An 18,920-nucleotide genomic window follows, 5' to 3' on the forward strand; every position below is an offset into this window, starting at 1 on the left:
ATACAGCAGCTTTTTTCTATCCCACCACTAACTCTCCCCAAATGTTTCTGTTTCTTGTATACTTTGCAAACTTTACCCTTTGTTTTATCTTTCCAGTGTGTTTCTGATGTAGTTCACAGAGGTAGAGATGTTTCACAGTGTGGTGTAACTTCTAGGGTCAGTAAAATAGTGGTAGGTACTGTATACAGGGGTCAGTAATGTAGTGTATTGTATTTATTTATTCAAGTTTCTTATATACCGCATACATATTCTGCAGCGCTTTAAAGAGAATATTTGAACATTCACATCAGTCCCTGCCCCATGGAGCTTACAATCTATATTTCCTACCACATATACACGCACACATATTCACTCTTGGGTTAATATTGTTGGAAGACAATTCACCTACCAGTTGATTTTGGATTGTGGGAGTAAACTGGAGCACCCGGAGTAAACCCATGCAAGCACCAGGAGAATATACAAACTCTGCACAGTTAGAACCATGGTGGGAATCGAACCCATGACCTCAGTGCTGTGAGTCATAAGGTATATAGGGGCCAGTAAAGGCTATAGAAGGGTCAGAAGTGTAGGGTAAGGTATAGAGAAGTCTGGAATGTAGTGTATAGAGGGGTCATTAATGTAGTGGCAGGTACAGTATAGGGGGTCAAAAATGTAGTGGTGAGCATATGGGGGTCAGTGATGTTCTGTAAGGTGTAAAGGGGTCAGTAAAACACTAATCCTAAGCACTAAGTGCACTATTATTGAATGCTGGGTGCAGATCACTCATCTGAGTATAGACTCAAATGTGAGCAATTCAGCATCTGTGAACGCAGCCACTCTCAGCAACACGCCCATGCCACTCCAATAACATGCCTATACTATGATAAAAATTCTGTATACGACTAGCCAACCTACTGTCACCACATAGTAAAGACAAACACATATCTAATACACTTCTTTGTGCCAGCATTTGACGCAGTTTTGCAACTGCAATAAAGATGCAAGAAAGGCCGCAATTATGCCCATTTCAGAAATGGGCACTATAAGGGGTAATTCTACCACCATTAACAGACCCCAACAACTCAATGGACTGCGCCCTAATATTGCTACTTCCATACATTTGCTGGGCTGCTTTTCCATCCCTGGTAGTGGTGGGAAAGGGGGCAGCAACTATGCTCTGCACAGTTCATCACTTAGGGAGTTTGGTTTTATAGATTAAGTAAATTTATTTTTGTTTCTAACTTTGTCTGTAGCCAAGAAATCCGGGGTTTTTTTGCATGCGTTTTAAACGCGATTTGCATGTAATGCAATGCGATCGGGACCTAGTTCAAAAATTATGTGCAGCACTGTACAATAGGCAGTGCCGGTGCAAAGCGCCGGTGCGCCCCAGGCGGGGGGGCGCCCCGGCGCTCACCCGCTCCACGGGTGGGGGGTGGGGAGGAATACGGACGCCGTGCTGCTCCTGGGGGGGGGGGGTGATGCGGCCGGCGCGCTGATTTGGGGGGGGGGGGAGGGATACGGCCGCCATGCTGTTTCGGTGTACATACTCACCCTTCAGGAGCTCGGGTCTAGCTCAGCGGGTGGGAGGGAGAGCTGGAGGTCTGGCTTTGCGGGCAGGAGGGAGGCCTCGCAGTTCAGTCCCGGCGCAGTGTGACTGACATCTTCCTACACCCGCACCGTGTACAGCCGCTCAGCCGGGCAGCGCTGAGCACTTGGCTCACCCTCAGACGCTGCCCGGCTGAGCGGCTGTACGCGGTGTGGGTGGAGGAAAATGTCAGTTAACATGCACCGGGGTTCGGGACTGAACTGCACACAGCGCAGCGAGCCCTCCCTCCTGCCCGCTAAGCCAGACCTCCAGCTCTCCCTCCTGCCCTGCTCCCAACTACCGCCCCCCTGTGGCCGGCGCCCTAGGCAAATGCCTAACACTGCCTAGTGGTGGCGCTGGCCCTGACAATAGGATGTGCGCGGGAGCGCGCATCGCATTCGCAAAACGCACCGTATATGAGCACCTTAAGCCAAATAGCCAGCCAGCAAAAAAAAAATAGGGTACTGCTTTCCTAGCACGGCGCCCACAATCTAGATTGTATGTGTGGGGCTGATATCTCAAGCATCTCGACGCGATCGACGTTTTACATTGCAAGCATCTCATGCATCTTATGTGTTTGTGTGGCATAAGATGCATGAGATGATGCAATCGACGCAATCGACGAGGGGACGCGGAATACATGTAAAGTAGTCCGGGTCCCCTCGCCACGCTTCGGGCTCGGTGGCTCGCTGCGCTCGCCACACTATATATAATCAACTCCACGCCGACGTGGATAGTGGGGGTATGAAAAGGTCGGAGGACGCGTACCGCCGCCCCTCGCGGGCTCGCTAAGGCGTACAATCAATGAGACGGGCACCGTGCTAGGAAAGCAGTACCAAAAATAGATATGTTTCTAAATATTGTACTTGAAAAAGATGTTTTTATTTAATGTAGGTGGCCGTGAGTTTACATAATTGCTTCTATATACACAACAGACTAATTTTTACCCCTTGCAGATAGCTGAAATGGGGCTAGATTCGAAATCAGAAATGGGGCCTGATCTCAAGGATATTGGCACAAGCAATATTAAAAAAAAATCGGTGACTGCACATTTGGTAGATCAGCCACATGCACACACGGACAGAATTTACAAGTGTGTAAGGGGTCTGTCTAATGACCAAGCACTTTTTACAGCTACGCAGCCACGCTGAACCAGTCTGTCTTATGAGTGTCTTGTGAGCGTCAGCTCAGGTGTCATTTAATGTATATAAAACTGTATGGACACATCTAAAGTAACTGAATACATTTGCTGTAAATTATAATATTATGCTTGTGATTGTCAAATGAATCGTAAAAGCTTACAGTATATAAATGTTCTTTATTTGGTATAGACCCGAGGCTTACCTTAGGCACCCAGTGGCATTGCGCAGCACCTGTGTTGAGTGTAATTGTATTTTGCGATCATCCTGGAGTATAGAGTTTTCCCAACCAGAATGTGGGATAATCACTGCATTGGTCAACACTGCAAGGGCATCTTGAATTATTGGCATTTTAAGGGCATCACAAGAAGATAGATTCCACAAGACTCCTACAGTAAATGAAATAAAATAAATGCTAAAAAGTCAATTATTGCAACATTTCTTACATTATTCAGAGAATGAAATAATTTTTCTTCAAACAAATAATATTCCAGTGAGTACATTGCAGTTATTCAATGATATACTGTATCAAGCCTAAGAAACAATTTCCATATGCGTTCATATAACCTCAACTCTCAATCATAGGCTTGCGCAGCACATTTTATTAGGGGGTGCACCATCAATGGGGTGTGCCTAGCACCAACTATTGGGCATGTCTAACACCACCCACTGGGTGTGTCTAACACCACCAATCAGTCGAGTCTACCATCATCTATTGACACTCGCTACAATATAAAACGTCTTTCAGCCACACCATAATCTCCTACCTAACTTTTAATCTTCTAATTACTCTGTGTAACATGCAAAAACAAGTCAGAAACATAATATGGATGATGCAGGTATGTAGTGATATGACAGTTGTCTAGTACAATTATCAATGCAAAACACACATCATTGATTAATACTGTAGGTGCTTCTTTTACTGGAATACAGTTATAAAATGCAAAAGTCTGGTAAAAGGTATTGTTGGTATTGCTAGCGGCAGGGAGGTGTCCATAAAGGTGTGCACAGCATTAGGGGGTGCCTGTGCACCCTTAACACTCAATGTGCGCACACCTATGCTCTCAATTCAATATAGGTAACTTTTCAGACAGGCACAGAGGTGCGTATTGTTATTGCGTATACATTTCACGCCTTGGGACTTTCTTATTTATCTTTGTGAATTACGTTTCACAGTGCGTTTGGCATCATGGGCTTGCGGTGGAGGCTATAGTGAGGATTTCTTTGCAAGAGAGTGACAGGCAGGAGGCGTTTGTGGGAGATCATGGGTGAGTGGCGCAGAAAGTATTTACCCTGCACAGAAACAATATAAATGCATTTGCTACCCTTGTATTGCAACATGGTGTGTTCCACACACAACATTACTTGCTTTATTCCCATTGCTAAATTCAGTATAATAAAAAATCGGAGTCATTTTTTTTAAATAAATAAATTACTCATCAAGTTACACATTTTTGTTGAAACTGCAGCTGTTTTTGACTTTTTTTGCCATGTTTCGCAGATGCTATTTCGACTTTTTTTTAAAAGTGAAATTGCAGCAGCTATACATGTCTAAAGACGAAAATAAAACAAATGCAATTGGATAGGAAATACTGACAAATATTAATACACCTCAAAGTCTTTTTACACTCATAAAACATTTCAGTTTAAACCTATTAACCCTTTGAGTGCCATCATTGCTAAAAAATGCCAAGGCCAAAGGCTGAGGAATATGAATCACTTTAGTTAACTGAAGTTTAGTTTAATATTGAACCTAAAAAAAAAGCCTGGCATTTTTAGAGGATATTTTGCACATCTCTCATAGCAACGCTGGCACTCAATGGGTTAATACCCTCCTTCTGTGTCATTGTACTTTACATATAAATATGGCTCAAACTGTACATTTAAGCCGTGATTCTAATTGACTTGGTCCCAGCGTGTTCGCATGGCATACAGATGTTTAACATATTAGAACATGCACATATTAGAATAGTCGCATGTGCAGGGCTGCTGTGCAGGGCTGCTGTGCAGGTGCCTTTGGCAACTTGCACAGTTACCATGGCTCTTGCACAGGGGGGCGGGATGGAGGTGGGCAGGTTTCCTGTGTGTACACACGAAAATGCTGTGTGCGCCCAGGAACACGCCCATACAAACACAAGTGGGCAGCTGTCTGCCGGGTGCTGGCGGCTGACATCACAGGACGTCAGCCGCCCGCCCTGTTCTCGGACCTGGATGCCGCAAGTCTAAGTCATCAAAGACTGACTTATATTTGCAAGTAAGGTAGAAATCATTCGATGGTCGGCGACCATGAAATGATTTCGGGCCCCGCACGCTACTCTGCCAATTAATGTTCATGCACAACATCCATTCGCAAAGCAGCGGGGATATTCGCACGGTGGCGGGGAGCGGGCATTCACACACCCAGTGGGCTGCATTACAAGGCTCGCTAAGCAGTGAATTACCGCTGCTTAGTAAGCCAACCAGAATTACCCCCTTAGTTTGCTGAAAACATAACTTCTAATTATGGTAGATGTGTGTTAGTAGACTATAGTTACAGGTATGCTTTTGTTGTGCTATAAATGTTAAAATATTTATATCAATTTCGTTGAAATTTCTTAGCATTCAGTTTTTTTATATTTATTAACTGGTCTGCTTGTATTTCTCACTCTAACACACTGCTAATTATATTTGTATTTGCATTTGTTTGTGCTCTTTTCATACTCATTCTTCCGTAGGATTTTTTTCAAATTGCTGACCTTTTACTTAATGGAATCATTTACGTATCAGAAGAAATTCAGTGTCACTGAGCCAATATTTACAGGTCCACTAGGCTCATGCTTTGCAGTACATTCTCTTCCAAATGCTGTGCATGTTAACAATTATCTAACTAATTTAGAACAATTATCTACTTAATTAAAAATGTTAACTTTATTCTAAAGAGGTAGTGCCATTATTCAAAAAAGGAAAAAAGGAGAATCCCGATAATTACAGACCTGTTAGTTTAACATCAATAGTCGGTAAACTATTTGAAGGATTTTTAAGGGATGGGATCCAGGAATATTTAGACCTTCATAGTTTACTCAGTTATAACCAGCATGGGTTCGTGAAAAATCGTTCATGGCAAACTAATCTACTTGGTTTCTATGAAGAGGTTAGCAAAAACCTTGGTAATGGAAATGCTGTAGATGTGAATTTCCTAGATTTTGCTAAAGCCTTCTACACCGTATCACACAAGAGGTTGATAAATAAAATGGTGGACCTGAGATTAGGGGCAAATATCTGCAGATGGGTAGGGAACTGGCTGTGTAATAGAGAACAAACATTGGTTGTGAACAGTGCAGTTTCAAATATGATACCAGTACTAAGTGGAGTGCCACAGGGTTCGGTTCTAGGGCCCATTTTGTTTAACATTTTTATTAACGATATTGGGATAGGGTTACTCAGCAATGTATCCATCTTTGCGGACGATACAAAACTGAGAAGAGTTATTAAATCATCAGAAGATGTCACCACGCTTCAAAATGATCTTGACAATCTAGATGAGTGGGCAAAAAAGTGAAAGATGAGGTTCAATGTGGACAAATGCAAGGTCATGCACCTTGGGAGACATAACCAGTGTGCTAGTTATAACCTAAGCGGGGATGAATTGGGTAATTCGGTACTCGAAAAGGATCTAGGAGTCCAAATAGACAACAAACTAGGGTGGAGTGCTCAATGTAATATAGCAATTAAAAAGGTCAATAAAACTCTAGCATGTATTAAAAGGGGCATGGAAACTAGGGATTCAAAAGTAATTATGCCTCTGTACAAATCATTGGTTAGACCGTCCCTCGAATACGGAGTACAATTCTGGGCCCCACACTATAAAAAGGACATCATAGAATTAGAAAAAAATCCAAAGAAGAGCAACTAAACTTATTAGGGGAATGGAGACTTTAAGCTACGAGGAGAGATTAAGCAAGCTGGGACTATTTACACTAGAGAAGAGACGTTTAAGGGGGGACATGCTCAACATGTACAAATATATCAGGGGCCAATATAAGGAACTGTCAAACACCCTTTTTTCTGCTAGACAGGAATCTAGGACGAGAGGGCACGAGTTTAGATTAGAAGAAAAAAGATTTTGTTCATCTAGAAGAAAAAAATGTCTTTACAGTCAGAACAGTCAAACTTTATAACTCTCTTCCTGAAAAAGTGATGTCGGCAGACACTATAAATACATTTAAAATAAGGTTGGATAAACATTTATTGGTTAAAAACATCCACGGGTATGAATAAGTAATAATCTGTGTTTAAAATATCAGAACATACTATACAACAAGGGATTAGCTACTATAAACATAGGTTGAACTAGATGGACGCAAGTATTTATTCAGCCTCACCTACTATGTAACTATGTAACTATGTCTCAAAGCAAAAGCTTTGAAAGCTAGTCTCTGTACTGTGTGTTTCTGTATGTGTGATTGCCTCTGTGTTTCTGTATGTGTGAAAGAGAAACAGATATAGTTTCACCAGCTGCCAGCAGATGGCAGTGCTTTGGTTAAAATCATACAATATATATATATATATTATTGAAACTGGCCGGCACTCCCAGTGCTTGGGAAATAAACTTGCTCGGAGCCTTCCGTAATCATCCACCCAAATTGGTAGAATGTATATAGGGTTTGCCGGCTGCGGCACTCTCAGACATACAATAAATGACAAATGATGGTGATCTCTTTGTCAATGTTTCATTGGCATCATTTGATGACAAAATGACAGTAGAGAGATATCAGGAGTGCTAAAATGAAAGCTGCTTTTAAACAATGACTTATTGCCCCCAAAATTACTTCATACCATTTTGTATAATAGCATGTATAATAAATGTATATAGCATGCATTTTTTTACACAAATAATTGTCCCCTTCTACAATTATCTTATATTATATATATTCAAAGATTCTTGTTTTGAAGGATCAGAAGTTGAACTGTGTTTTGTTTTGTTTTTACCATCAATTTGATACTACAGTACATATATTTTCTAATTTCTATGTACTGTATCTACTAACAGGCACAACCAAACCAAATTTAAGAGCATCATATCAGATTGCACATTTCACATTAATAAAATGATGCCCTCTGTTACACTATACATTAAATTGTTACAGTGAGTTTCATGCAGCCATCAGTCTTTTACCAAGCCTATGGGACATTTGGTATTTATTTATTTACTAACAGGTTCTTATATAATGCAGCAAATTCTGTTGTGCTTTACAATTGTAAAAAGTGATAAAACAAACTGGCTAGTTTCAGACAGTCAAACTGCCTTCAATCTATATATATATATATATATATATATATATATATATATATATATATATATATATATATATTTATACACAAGGATATAATTAAAGATTAAAGATACACCATAAAAACTGTATCTAATTGGCAACTCCCCATTAATGTTGGGATGACTCTGACATTTGGTGATCCCTGACTCCCTGAAGTGCCCATAATTTTGAGTTTGACGACACCACACATGGTACATCTGAAAATGGCAAAACACCAGTGCGATTTGGTGACTTTTCATCTGCTTACGACGGATCGGCCCGATAAATCGCATGAAAAATGTCAAATTACATGTGTTCCACCTCCGATTCTGATCCTCGGTCCCGTGTGCATCGGATTGGAGCGAGAGATCGCAAGGCCTGTACTATAGATATATCGGATTCTGAAGGCCTTGCTTGGATCACATATAAAACATTGCATGCAAAAGGCCTGCATACAATAGATGAATCATATGTGGTTCTGCTGCCTGGGAAGTTGCCGGCTCAAGGGGATCCTATGCAACTTCTCCCCTCTGAAAAGTCGCATAGTGTATGGGTACCTTAGATTTAAATTGCGTAAGTGGTTCCTGGGATTTCCCAACTTCAATTGTACAGTTGTGACTTTATAGAAGGGTGATTCTGGCACTTCTAACTTTATTAGAAGTATTTGCTCTAATGTGAATTGGACCAAGACTCAGTGTAACAAGATTAGCATGCTTATCACTAGAATCAGTTTCACAAGGGAATTGTGGGTATTGTGGGGAGTTTTTCTCCTGAGGAAAACTGGCTGCGACCAGTTGAAACAGCTGTCGGGTACATCTGCTGCTACCTGAATCTGGGTACAGCTGCTGCTACCTGAATCTTTTGCACATTTATGGAATAAAAAATACTTCTTTCTTCAGAGTGCTGGTCTCAATTCCTTCCAACTGAGGGGGGTAAGTGTGTCTATTCCCCGAGGAAGCCGCTGAGCATACACAGGCAGAGAATTGGATTGTAGTTCATTTGTTGGTACCAGCTCTTCTAGCTATACAGGAGATCACTCCCTTAGACTCGGGTGGACCCAGACTCGGGTGGACCCAGTCTGGAGTGCTAACCAGAAGCGAAATTGGGAACCAGGAGCTCAGGGAGTCTTTCTCCAACTAACAGGTGGCCACCTGTATATATTGAAGAGTCCTTTTTGGTAGCTGTAGCTAAAGTCTGCATACAAGTGATAAATATAAATTGTGACATTTATGCACCAGCATTTGCTTAAAGCTACAACAAACTGAGCTAACAGCTAAAACCAGCTTTCCTGCTTATTTTTTATAACATGCTCTATGAACTGCCCTATATCCATCTTATAATGGACTATTAAACCAGCCCAACATATTTGGGATTTCATCAAAAAGACTTCAATTGCTTCAATTTCAACTTGTTGAACTAACAACTGTTTGCTTTCTACTTTGAGCTTTTGCATGAACTGCACTTTATTAACCAATTGCTTAGCTGCTATTAACTGCAATCTATGGTCATTGTTGTTTACCAAGAGCAGGGCTGGCCAAACCGTTTCTCGAGATCTACCAACGGTCCATGTTTTAGAGAACACCTAGCTGGTGCACAGCTGTAGTCAATACTAACGGTCACATTTTCAAACCTGCTGCATTCATTCCTACAATAGATCCACAGGTTGCCTGGAAAACATGCACCGTTGGTAGATCTTGAGGACAGGTTTGGCCACCCCTGACCTAGAGGATTGTCCAATTATTAATGGTGTTCTATATATAATTGTTTTTATTATATATATTTATTTTTATGACTTAATGAATAAATTGTGCCTTACTATTATAGCGCAGTGTTTCTTTGCTTTTTGTCTATACTTTTGTCTTATGGACTTGGCACCGGATACAGTTTATGTGGAGTGCCACCCTGCTACCAAGTAAATATATATATGCGCCAAAGACCTATATATATATATATATATATATATACAGGTGTGGGACCTCACTGGACCGGCTTAGGGACTCCAATAAGGTGGCCGGCACTCCAACGTAGTATTTTCAAATAAAGTCCTTTATTGAGAAGGTGCCATATGCCCTTATTGGAGTCCCTAAGCCGGTCCAGTGAGGTCCCACACCTGTATCTAATCCAGGGAAGGCACCACGGACATTTATCCTATTCAGCAGCAGTGCCGAGCTACCCCAAAACTATATATATATATATATATAGTCCAACAGACGTGCAGACCTCCAGCCTCTTTATGTGGCGTGGTTAGTGTTATTTAAACCGCTGTCATTATATGATCTGTAGCCTGATGATAATACTTTGTTGTATTGAAATGTTGGAGGTTGCTGCGGCACAACAGAGACTGGTGATTGTAGCAAAAAAACTATTTTAATGTGACAAACACACACATATGAGATTGCTACAATACCAGTCTCCGTTGTGCCGCAGCAACCCCCACAGCGACTTTCCCTAAGCAGCTTAGGACTCCGGAGCACATCACAGCTATCGAGCGGAGTGCCGGACCACCCACCACCAGCTGTATCTATATATACATGTCTTGATAAAGGGTCAAGGACCTGAAACGTTGGCATAACTCACCCGTGTGGGTTTCTTTATTTCCTTTGGATTACAAATGATGAATGCTGCGAGTGCCTGTGACCAAACCATATGACTATATGTATACATATATATATATATATATATATATATATATATATATATATATATATATGTCTAGTGCCTGTTTGTGTGTCTCCGAAACACTGCCATCTGTTGGCAGCAGGTGAAACTACATCTCTTTCTCTTTCACACATGCACAAACACAGAGACATTCACAAGGTAGCAGACTTGCTTTCAAAGTATTTGTTTTGAGCGGGCTTAATATATATATATTTATATATAAACATACACACACACATATGTTGTATAACTGTTACCAGCCAAAGCTATTTTATCTGCTTTATTGTATATTATTTTTGCTCCAATAAATGGATATTAAGAAAATCATTTGATAGATATACTCTGCACATTACTGTACTCAGATAGCCAGTGGCATTATGGTTGCGTCATGTTTGCAGCTGCATATTACAGCTGACTGATTGAGCAATCATAGAAGCTATTGCCACTGAAGATTATTCATTTTCCAGAAGGGAGAGAATGACCTCGGGGTGTAGTAGCTCATTTTTGTTCATAAACTTTTATGCTACTGTGTAAACTTTGTTCAGCTTCCGGGAGTCAAAGGATGGCCTTTTGGTCACCCAGCACAGAAGTTGTTTCTCTTATTTTGTAGACTATTTAGTAACATGGTGGAGCACTTCCACACCCCTACCCTATCCCCCCTGGAATTGAATGGTCAATTTCCATGGTCTCTAATTAAAACATATAGTTACTGTCCACAAAAATCCACTCAATTTTACATCCTATGAATGAATATAAGAAATCAAAGGAAAAATATACAGGTTGAGTATGCCTTATCTAAAATGCTCGGGACCAGGAGAATTTTGGATAACGGATTATTCCGTATTTCGGAATATTTTAATATTTCAATGATGTATTTTGAAGTATCTTGCATTTATGCTGTATAAACACATAATATACACACAAATATATTTTATTACCACATAAAATACACACAAATATATTTTATTTGTTCAAAAAACAAGGTTTCAAAACGTAAAACAAAATGTGTGTACTATCTCAGCACTGAATTTGAATGCCAAGCAATCATTGTCTTGCACATATATAGTGCCAGTTACATATCATGTCCCCAGTGATGCTGTTACAAATGTCCCCAGTGAGTTTTTAGCAAAAAAATAATTTTTTTTCACTTTCTGGAATGTCTGGTTTTCGGAATAATTCGGATAACGGATATTCGGATACGGGATACTCGACCTGTACTACTTAAAATACTGTGATCTGTATTTCTAAATTCTACACACTTTAAATGTTTACACTTACTAAGCATTGTCTATTGTCTATTTTTGTCAATATTAAAAATAAAAATGTAAATCTGGTATTCATCCTCATGCAAACCTAATATTCAAAGTATGTCTACGTTCAGAAAATCAATGGGTTTAATGGTGTGGAACCAATCTTATTGTTGTATACAAAATGTATTGGTAAGAAACATTGGCCCTCATTGAGATTCTGTAGGATCTGCGGTGCATGCCACAAAGTACTCATATCTGGTACCTAGCGCATGTACTGTGTACAGTATGAGTCTGCAATGGCGGGCGTGTGACAGCATCAGACATTGACAGTATACAGCTAGCAGACAGACATGGAGGGACCCAATTCCTAACTGCACACTACTCCTTCACTACTCCTTAATGTAATGACACACATAAGGATACACATACCACTCACTTCCACTCTACTCGTAAGTACTAGGGATGTGCCCATTATTTCCACTCATTTCCAGTCTATTCTGAACACCTCACACCTCACAATATTGTTTTTAGGCCAAAAGGTTGCACTGAGGTAGCTGGATGACTATGATAAGCGACACAAGTGGGCGGCAAAAACACGTGGCCCATCTAAGAGTGGCACTGCAGTTGCAGACAGGATGGCAGTTTGAAAAACTAGGCCCCAAAAAGCACATAATGCAAAGAAAAAAAAGAGGTGGAATTGTCCTTGGGCCCTCCTACCTTATGTTGTATGTCCAGGACACGCACGGTTTAACAAACCAATAATTTCAGCAACAGGGTCTGCCACACTGTGGCTGAAATGATTGGTTTGTTTGGGCCCCCACACAAAAAAAAGCAACTCATCTCTCCTGGTACAAACTGGCTCTACAGAGGTAAGATGTCATAGTCATCCTCATACTCTGATTCCTCGCCCCCTTTAGTGTGTACTGTACTTTCTCATCCTCACAGATTATCAATTTGTCCCCACTGGACTCCACGATCACAGGTCCCTCTGTAGTCTCTGGAGGCAATTGTTGGTCTTCATTGAAGAATTGATCATTCATTTTGATAGACATAATCTTCTCAACATTTTACAGAAGCAGCCTCCTTTCCCGCTCGCTGACCAGGTTCCCGGCTGCACTAAAAACTCTTTTTGAGTGCACACTGGAGGGGGGACAACTCAAGTAATATAGAGCCAGTTTGTACAGGGCCTCTAAACTGCCTTTTTTTCCTGTCAGTAGAGGCACGGATTGTCTGACATGTCTACTTGGATGCTGTCACCAAAGTAATCCTCCACCATTTAATCAATGGTAACAGCTTTGTATGCAGCAACAGTAGACATGTCAGCAATTGTTGGCAGGTCCTTCAGTCCTTTAGAAAATTTGAGTTGTTTCCTCGCAGCCACAGGTGTGGGAAGAAATTAAGGAGGAGCTGTTGCCATGTCACGGTCCGCTTCAAACGACAATCTCCTGACCAGCAGGTCTTTGCACTTTTGTAGACTTTTTTTATCCATCAGAAACAGAGACACAACAAAGCAAATGTAGGGCTTCATCCACAAGAGCTACATGCTCAGAGATGATATCCCTCAGTTTCTCTAAGAGGTTGTTGATGTTGTGCCTCTTACTGAAACCGGTGATACACAGCGTAGCCTGCCTTGGAAGGAGCTGTCATATCAGAGATGCTGCTGCTGCTGTTGCTGCGGAAAGCGATGCATCTACCCAGTGGGCTATCATATAGTCCTTAGTTTTCCCTGAACCACTTGTCCACATGCCCATGGTTAAGTGGACAGTGGGTACAACCGCATTTTTCAGGCCACTAAGGACACTTTTTCGGACATCTCTGTACATCCCAGGTATCGCCTGCCTAGTGAAGTGGAATCTAGACAGGATTTGGTACCGGGGACACTATACCTCCATCAATCTTCTAAAACCCACTCAACTGATGGCAGACACCGGACGCACGTCTAACACCAACATAGCTGTCAAGGCTGCAGTTATCAGCTTTGCAATAGGATGACTACTGTCGTACTTTGTCCTCATGGCAAATGACTGTTGAACGGTCAACTGCTTAGTGAAAGACATGGCGGTCTTCCAACTTCCCCTCTGGGATGATGAACGAATCACAGCATCAACAGCAGCAGTGGCAGCAGTAGGCTTAGCACTGCAGTATTCTGCAGAGGAAGCCCGGATAGAAGAGGAGTCAGTCATGGCGGTGACAAGGTCTGCAGGACTACCTCCACTCTGGATCGAGGAGGAAATTGATGGAGAGGGAGTTGCTGGTGTGGTTTTTGGATACACCAGGACCAAGTGATTTAGGTGTCACTGGACTGCTTACGGTCCTAGCCACAGTTCCTGAACTAAACACTGAATTATGAATGGTCTTCAGGTGATGTATAAGGGAGAATGTCCCTATGTGGCCACCATCCTTACCTCTGCTTATTGCAGCTTTACATAAGCTACATATGGCAATACAAGTGTTGCCCGGAATTGGATAAAAATAATTTGAAACCAAAGAGGTGGATTTATTGGTATTCTGCCCAGGCATGATAATGGGCTTTTCCATCCCATGGACAACAACTGTTTCCCCCCCCCCCCCCCGGTGCCTCATTTAAGCAAATCACATCAGCAGCATCCTCGTCAACTTCCTCCTCAGCGCCAGCTATATCAATATCCTCCGCCTGGTGTACTTCAACAGTGCCATATTTAAAATCCAGCAGTGGCACTAGGCACGAGCAGACTATACAGCAGAGGTAGGCCACAGCAGAGGAGGAGAGAGAGTAAACACAACCTAACCCACCCTGTTCCAAGACTGTAATGAAGATGGTGGCACGGGAGGCACAATTGATGGGAACCTGGATGTTTTTCCCACGTCAGACGGGAACCTCAGAACGCTGCTCGGATCCGGACTCGGATCAGCAACGTTTGGGTTGCTTCGGATCTGGGGAATCAGGGCCCACACATCTCTAGTAAGTACTGTGGATTTTTCAAATTGACAGGAGGGGGTTCTCATAAATGAAAAAGCCTAATCAAGGGGTATGGAAGAGAAGAAAGTTGAGAATCGCTTTTTTAACTAATCATATACCCAGTGGTGGATTTTCCAGTAGGAATGTGCCTAGGATTGACACTTGTTGGGGGGTACAGAATGCTCACTTGCATAAGAGCCCTACTGACTTTTTATTTTTATTTTGTAACTGGTAAGGGAGGAGATGGCGATGGTCAGTAAATTGTGGAGGTCCCAGTGAAATGATGGGGGCAGCCACTAATGATTTACCTATGGATGGCCTGATCCCTAATTTTGCCACTAATTACAAAGGGAATCCTTTAAATTTCACAGCGTTATGGAAATCTGACTTCTCGTACAATTTTGTTAGTACAACTGTTTTAAAATAAAGCATAGCTTGGACACCATTGGACACCCATGTGGGAAACAGCCCTAAAACTTGCTGGTCATTTTCTTATATGCATGCAGCTGCTCTTAGGAGGTAATTCTGGTTGGTGCGTAACTTTCTGAATTCTCTTGGAGCGGACCGCACACCACGCTGTGCGGACATTGTAAGAACAAACGCCCACAGGTCCTCCGCATTCGGACAGACTCGCTCTCTAAGAAGAGGGTGTGTTTTCGGACAACATCCAAACCGTGCGTGTACAGTGGCCACACAAAGATTCTGTCTTACAGCGTCAGAACGGACGGGAAACTGGCCGTACGCACCAATGCAGTGTATTTCCGCAAAACTCACGACTATAATCTGAACTCATAAATCTGTCACATGACACACTTATGCAATTAGGTTACCTCATAAAAAAGGGATTGTTTGTAATTGTAATCAATTAAATCCTATTTGATACTTAAACACATTACTACCACTTTACATTAACCCTTACATCATGTGAAGTGCTATTCAATCATTGTTACCCCTTTAAGTAATGGTCCCTTTAGGCAGCAATGCTTCCAATTGAAGCAATAAAAAAAGTGTAATTAATGAGTAATGAGTAGAGGAGTGGATTGTATTGTGTTCAGCTGACAGTGCTTCAGGTGCAGGCGTACTAATTGGGTGAACCGAATTTCTAGCACATGAACAAGTGCTCTCCGCAAAGTGAAACTTGCTTATGAAGACCGCATATTTCATGCGTGTTGGTTCGTTTGCAGACGGTGTGCTGTCCGAATGCACGCCTACCAGAGTTCGTGCACTCCCTCGTGTACGCCCATATTTACGCCCAGTTTTTCCCACTTTGAAACCACGCCCTTGTGTAAGTCCGAATGATGCCCAAAAACGCCCATATTTCCCGAGTCAATTCGGTGGACATTTCTGTATGGTATTAGTGAGAACAAGTACGGAGACCATGCGTGGCACATGCGCATAGCGTTGCCTACGCATGCGCAGACGGCTAAAAAGCGCCCTACGAAAGAATTCGGAACGGACTGCATCGATCAGAATAATGCCCTTAATTTCTGCTTTAGTCCCTGTTGATCTATGGGGTAATTCAGAGTTGACCACTATTGTGCAAATTCACAATCCTGATAGATTAGGAAATTATGTACATGAGTACAGATTGTAGCACGCATCCGCAAGGCCAAATAGCGGCAAAAATAGCAAAAATGTCTATTCGTAATCCCCTCACAATTTGACTGACAGGAAGTCAGCGCTTAGGGGTAGTAACCTAGTGTTTTCTGGGAGTGTAAAAAAATTGCAGGAGTGCAGAGGCGTCTTAAGAGTGGGTATGTGACATCAGTGCTGGCTAAGATCTGTTGCAGAGTTGTGGAAGGGTAAGACTTATGGTGCCCATACATGGTGCATTTTTTTTGTGAGTGATGCGATGCGCACTCCCACGTACATCCCAGTGCACAGCTCAAAATGTATGTGCTGCACATACTTCTTGGACAAGTAGTATGCATGATAGAAAGAAGATTAAAGATTACTAAATGCAGAGAGCAAATATTGTGTAACAGTCCATATGGTACTGTGATGGAAATGTCCGCTTAAAGTCCAGGTCCGATCATATAATGCCACATGGGAAAGGGAGAGGAGTTGTCCTGTGGGAGAACTTATTTGTAAGGTCCTCAGCCGGCAGGTTGCGAGGGTTTCCAAATTGAGTTAACTGCGGAATAGCACTCCCTGGCTGGTGTGAACAGCTTTTCAGGTGGGCTAGTGGGGTTCCCCTTGATCGGGACAGTTGTAGATTCTCAGGAATTAAAATGGTTAGGAGGTCCAAACTGGTGGATTCAAGAGAGCACATAACACAGTCCTGCCACTTATCCGTATGTTTTCCAGAGACCGGACCAGCCTCCTAATCCATTTTCATTCCTGTGGATCTACAACTGTCCCCCTCAGAGGGAACCCCACTAGCCCACCTGAAAAGCTGTTCACACCAGCCAGGGAGAGCTATCTCCTACAGTGAACTCAACTGGGCAACCTGGACCCCGCAACTGGTGGATGTAACACCTTCCACACAAGACAACTCCTCTCCCTTTCCCATGAGGCATTATAGGAACAGACCTGGACTTTAAGCAGACATTTCCATCACGGTACCGTATGAACTGTTACACAATACTTGCTCTCTACATGTAGTAATTGTCTTCATTCTATTGTGCATATTACTTCTTGAATATTAATTTAACAATATATTTTTACAAATTCCATGTCATACGTAATATTACTTTTATTTTTTTTATATTATATTAAATCATGTACACATATTTAATATGATTTGCACCTCTATTGTTCGTAAACCTACTACCCAACAAGAGTTTTTTTTGTAGTGGATTTTACACCCCTTTTGCTTATTCTTGTATGGGTGTGACAAGCCATTTTTAACTGATGCTTGACACAGCGGCTCCAGTTATTTGCGCCTCTAATATTGATAACTTGTTAGGCCTTTAACTGTTTGGACTAAAGTAATTGAAATAAAGCCAGGGCTGTGGGTGAAGCATGGTCAGAAAAAAAAAGAAAGAACTTATGTTTAATTGAAAAAGCGAAAGAACTTGTTCTTATTCTTTGCCTGAAGCAGTCAACTTCCACATCACATAACCTCCTCCACACAACATAAGGAGGTCACACCACGCTAGCTGTGCAGCTGAGATCAGATAAGGAGAGACGTGTAGTCTACACCACATGCTTTCCCTCCGTCCTCCATGAGAAAGAGCTTTATAATTACTGTTTGCTTCATTAAAGCAATGTAAATAATTTTGAGGCAAGCAGTGTTGTGTATCAGTGTGCTGCAGTTTTTTATTCCACAGACATTCTCTACCATGGGGCACATTGGAAACAAAAACAAAAAGCGCAACAAGCTGGCAGGTGGAAACTTCCCTACAGAAATGTGTTGTGCCTGTTCCAGCTGTACACTTAGCTTTCAAAGGCTGATGGAAAATCTGGTTAGCAAAAAGTAAGAAATAATAAGAAATGTCTAAAAAATTAATTTTGGGGTAAAGTTACTAAAGGTTCTAAAATTAAAGGAGGTGATGTTACCCATAGCAACCAATCATGTTATGTCAATGATGCAATAAAGAAATGATAGAATGAATCTGATTGGTTGCTATGAGCAATATCACCTCTTTTCATTTTTAGAAGATTTAGTAAATGTGCCCCTTAGTGAGAGCATGTCTGGAAGATTAGCTTTAAAGAAACAAGTAAACATACATATTAGCAAAACTTAGGGGGTAATCAATCCCGGACAAAATTTTTGGTAGGTGAAAAAAGTCTGTTTTTGCCCATTTTTTTTTTTTTTGTGAATTTGATTCGTCTACTAAATATCAGTTCTGATTTTTAACCTGGGCAAAAAATCCAGCATTAGCGAAAACAGCATGTATCTGCAAAATTGCGCAAAATCACCTGGTTTTGGTGAATTCTGGGCTCTTTTTGCCCATTTTTGTGGAAATTTCTCAGCCATACCATTCCCCCCCCCAAAAAAAAGTGAACCGGCAAGTGCGAATATGTACTAAAAAAATGCTGTGTTTGAATACTGAAAAGGCGAATCTCAGATGCTTTTTCATCTGGTGAAAATTTCAGTCGGGGTTGAATAGCCCCTCTAAATGCAGCATCTATCTT

General features: G+C 41.6%; 1 protein-coding gene across 9 annotated transcripts in view; it reads right to left on the bottom strand.

The window, feature by feature from the left end:
* CTNND2 (catenin delta 2) overlaps positions 1 to 18,920 on the bottom strand; it is a 444,220-nt gene that overhangs the window by 146,644 nt on the left and 278,656 nt on the right. For all 9 annotated transcript variants that reach the window (XM_083188240.1, XM_083188245.1, XM_083188239.1 and 6 more), the window contains one exon: positions 2,909 to 3,092. In XM_083188240.1, the coding sequence (XP_083044366.1) occupies positions 2,909 to 3,092 (184 nt within the window). The remainder of the gene's footprint in view (positions 1 to 2,908; positions 3,093 to 18,920) is intronic.

The sequence above is a fragment of the Crinia signifera genome, chromosome 5, assembly GCF_055691185.1.
Source record: "Crinia signifera chromosome 5, ASM5569118v1, whole genome shotgun sequence".
Taxonomy (NCBI): Eukaryota; Metazoa; Chordata; class Amphibia; order Anura; family Myobatrachidae; genus Crinia; species Crinia signifera.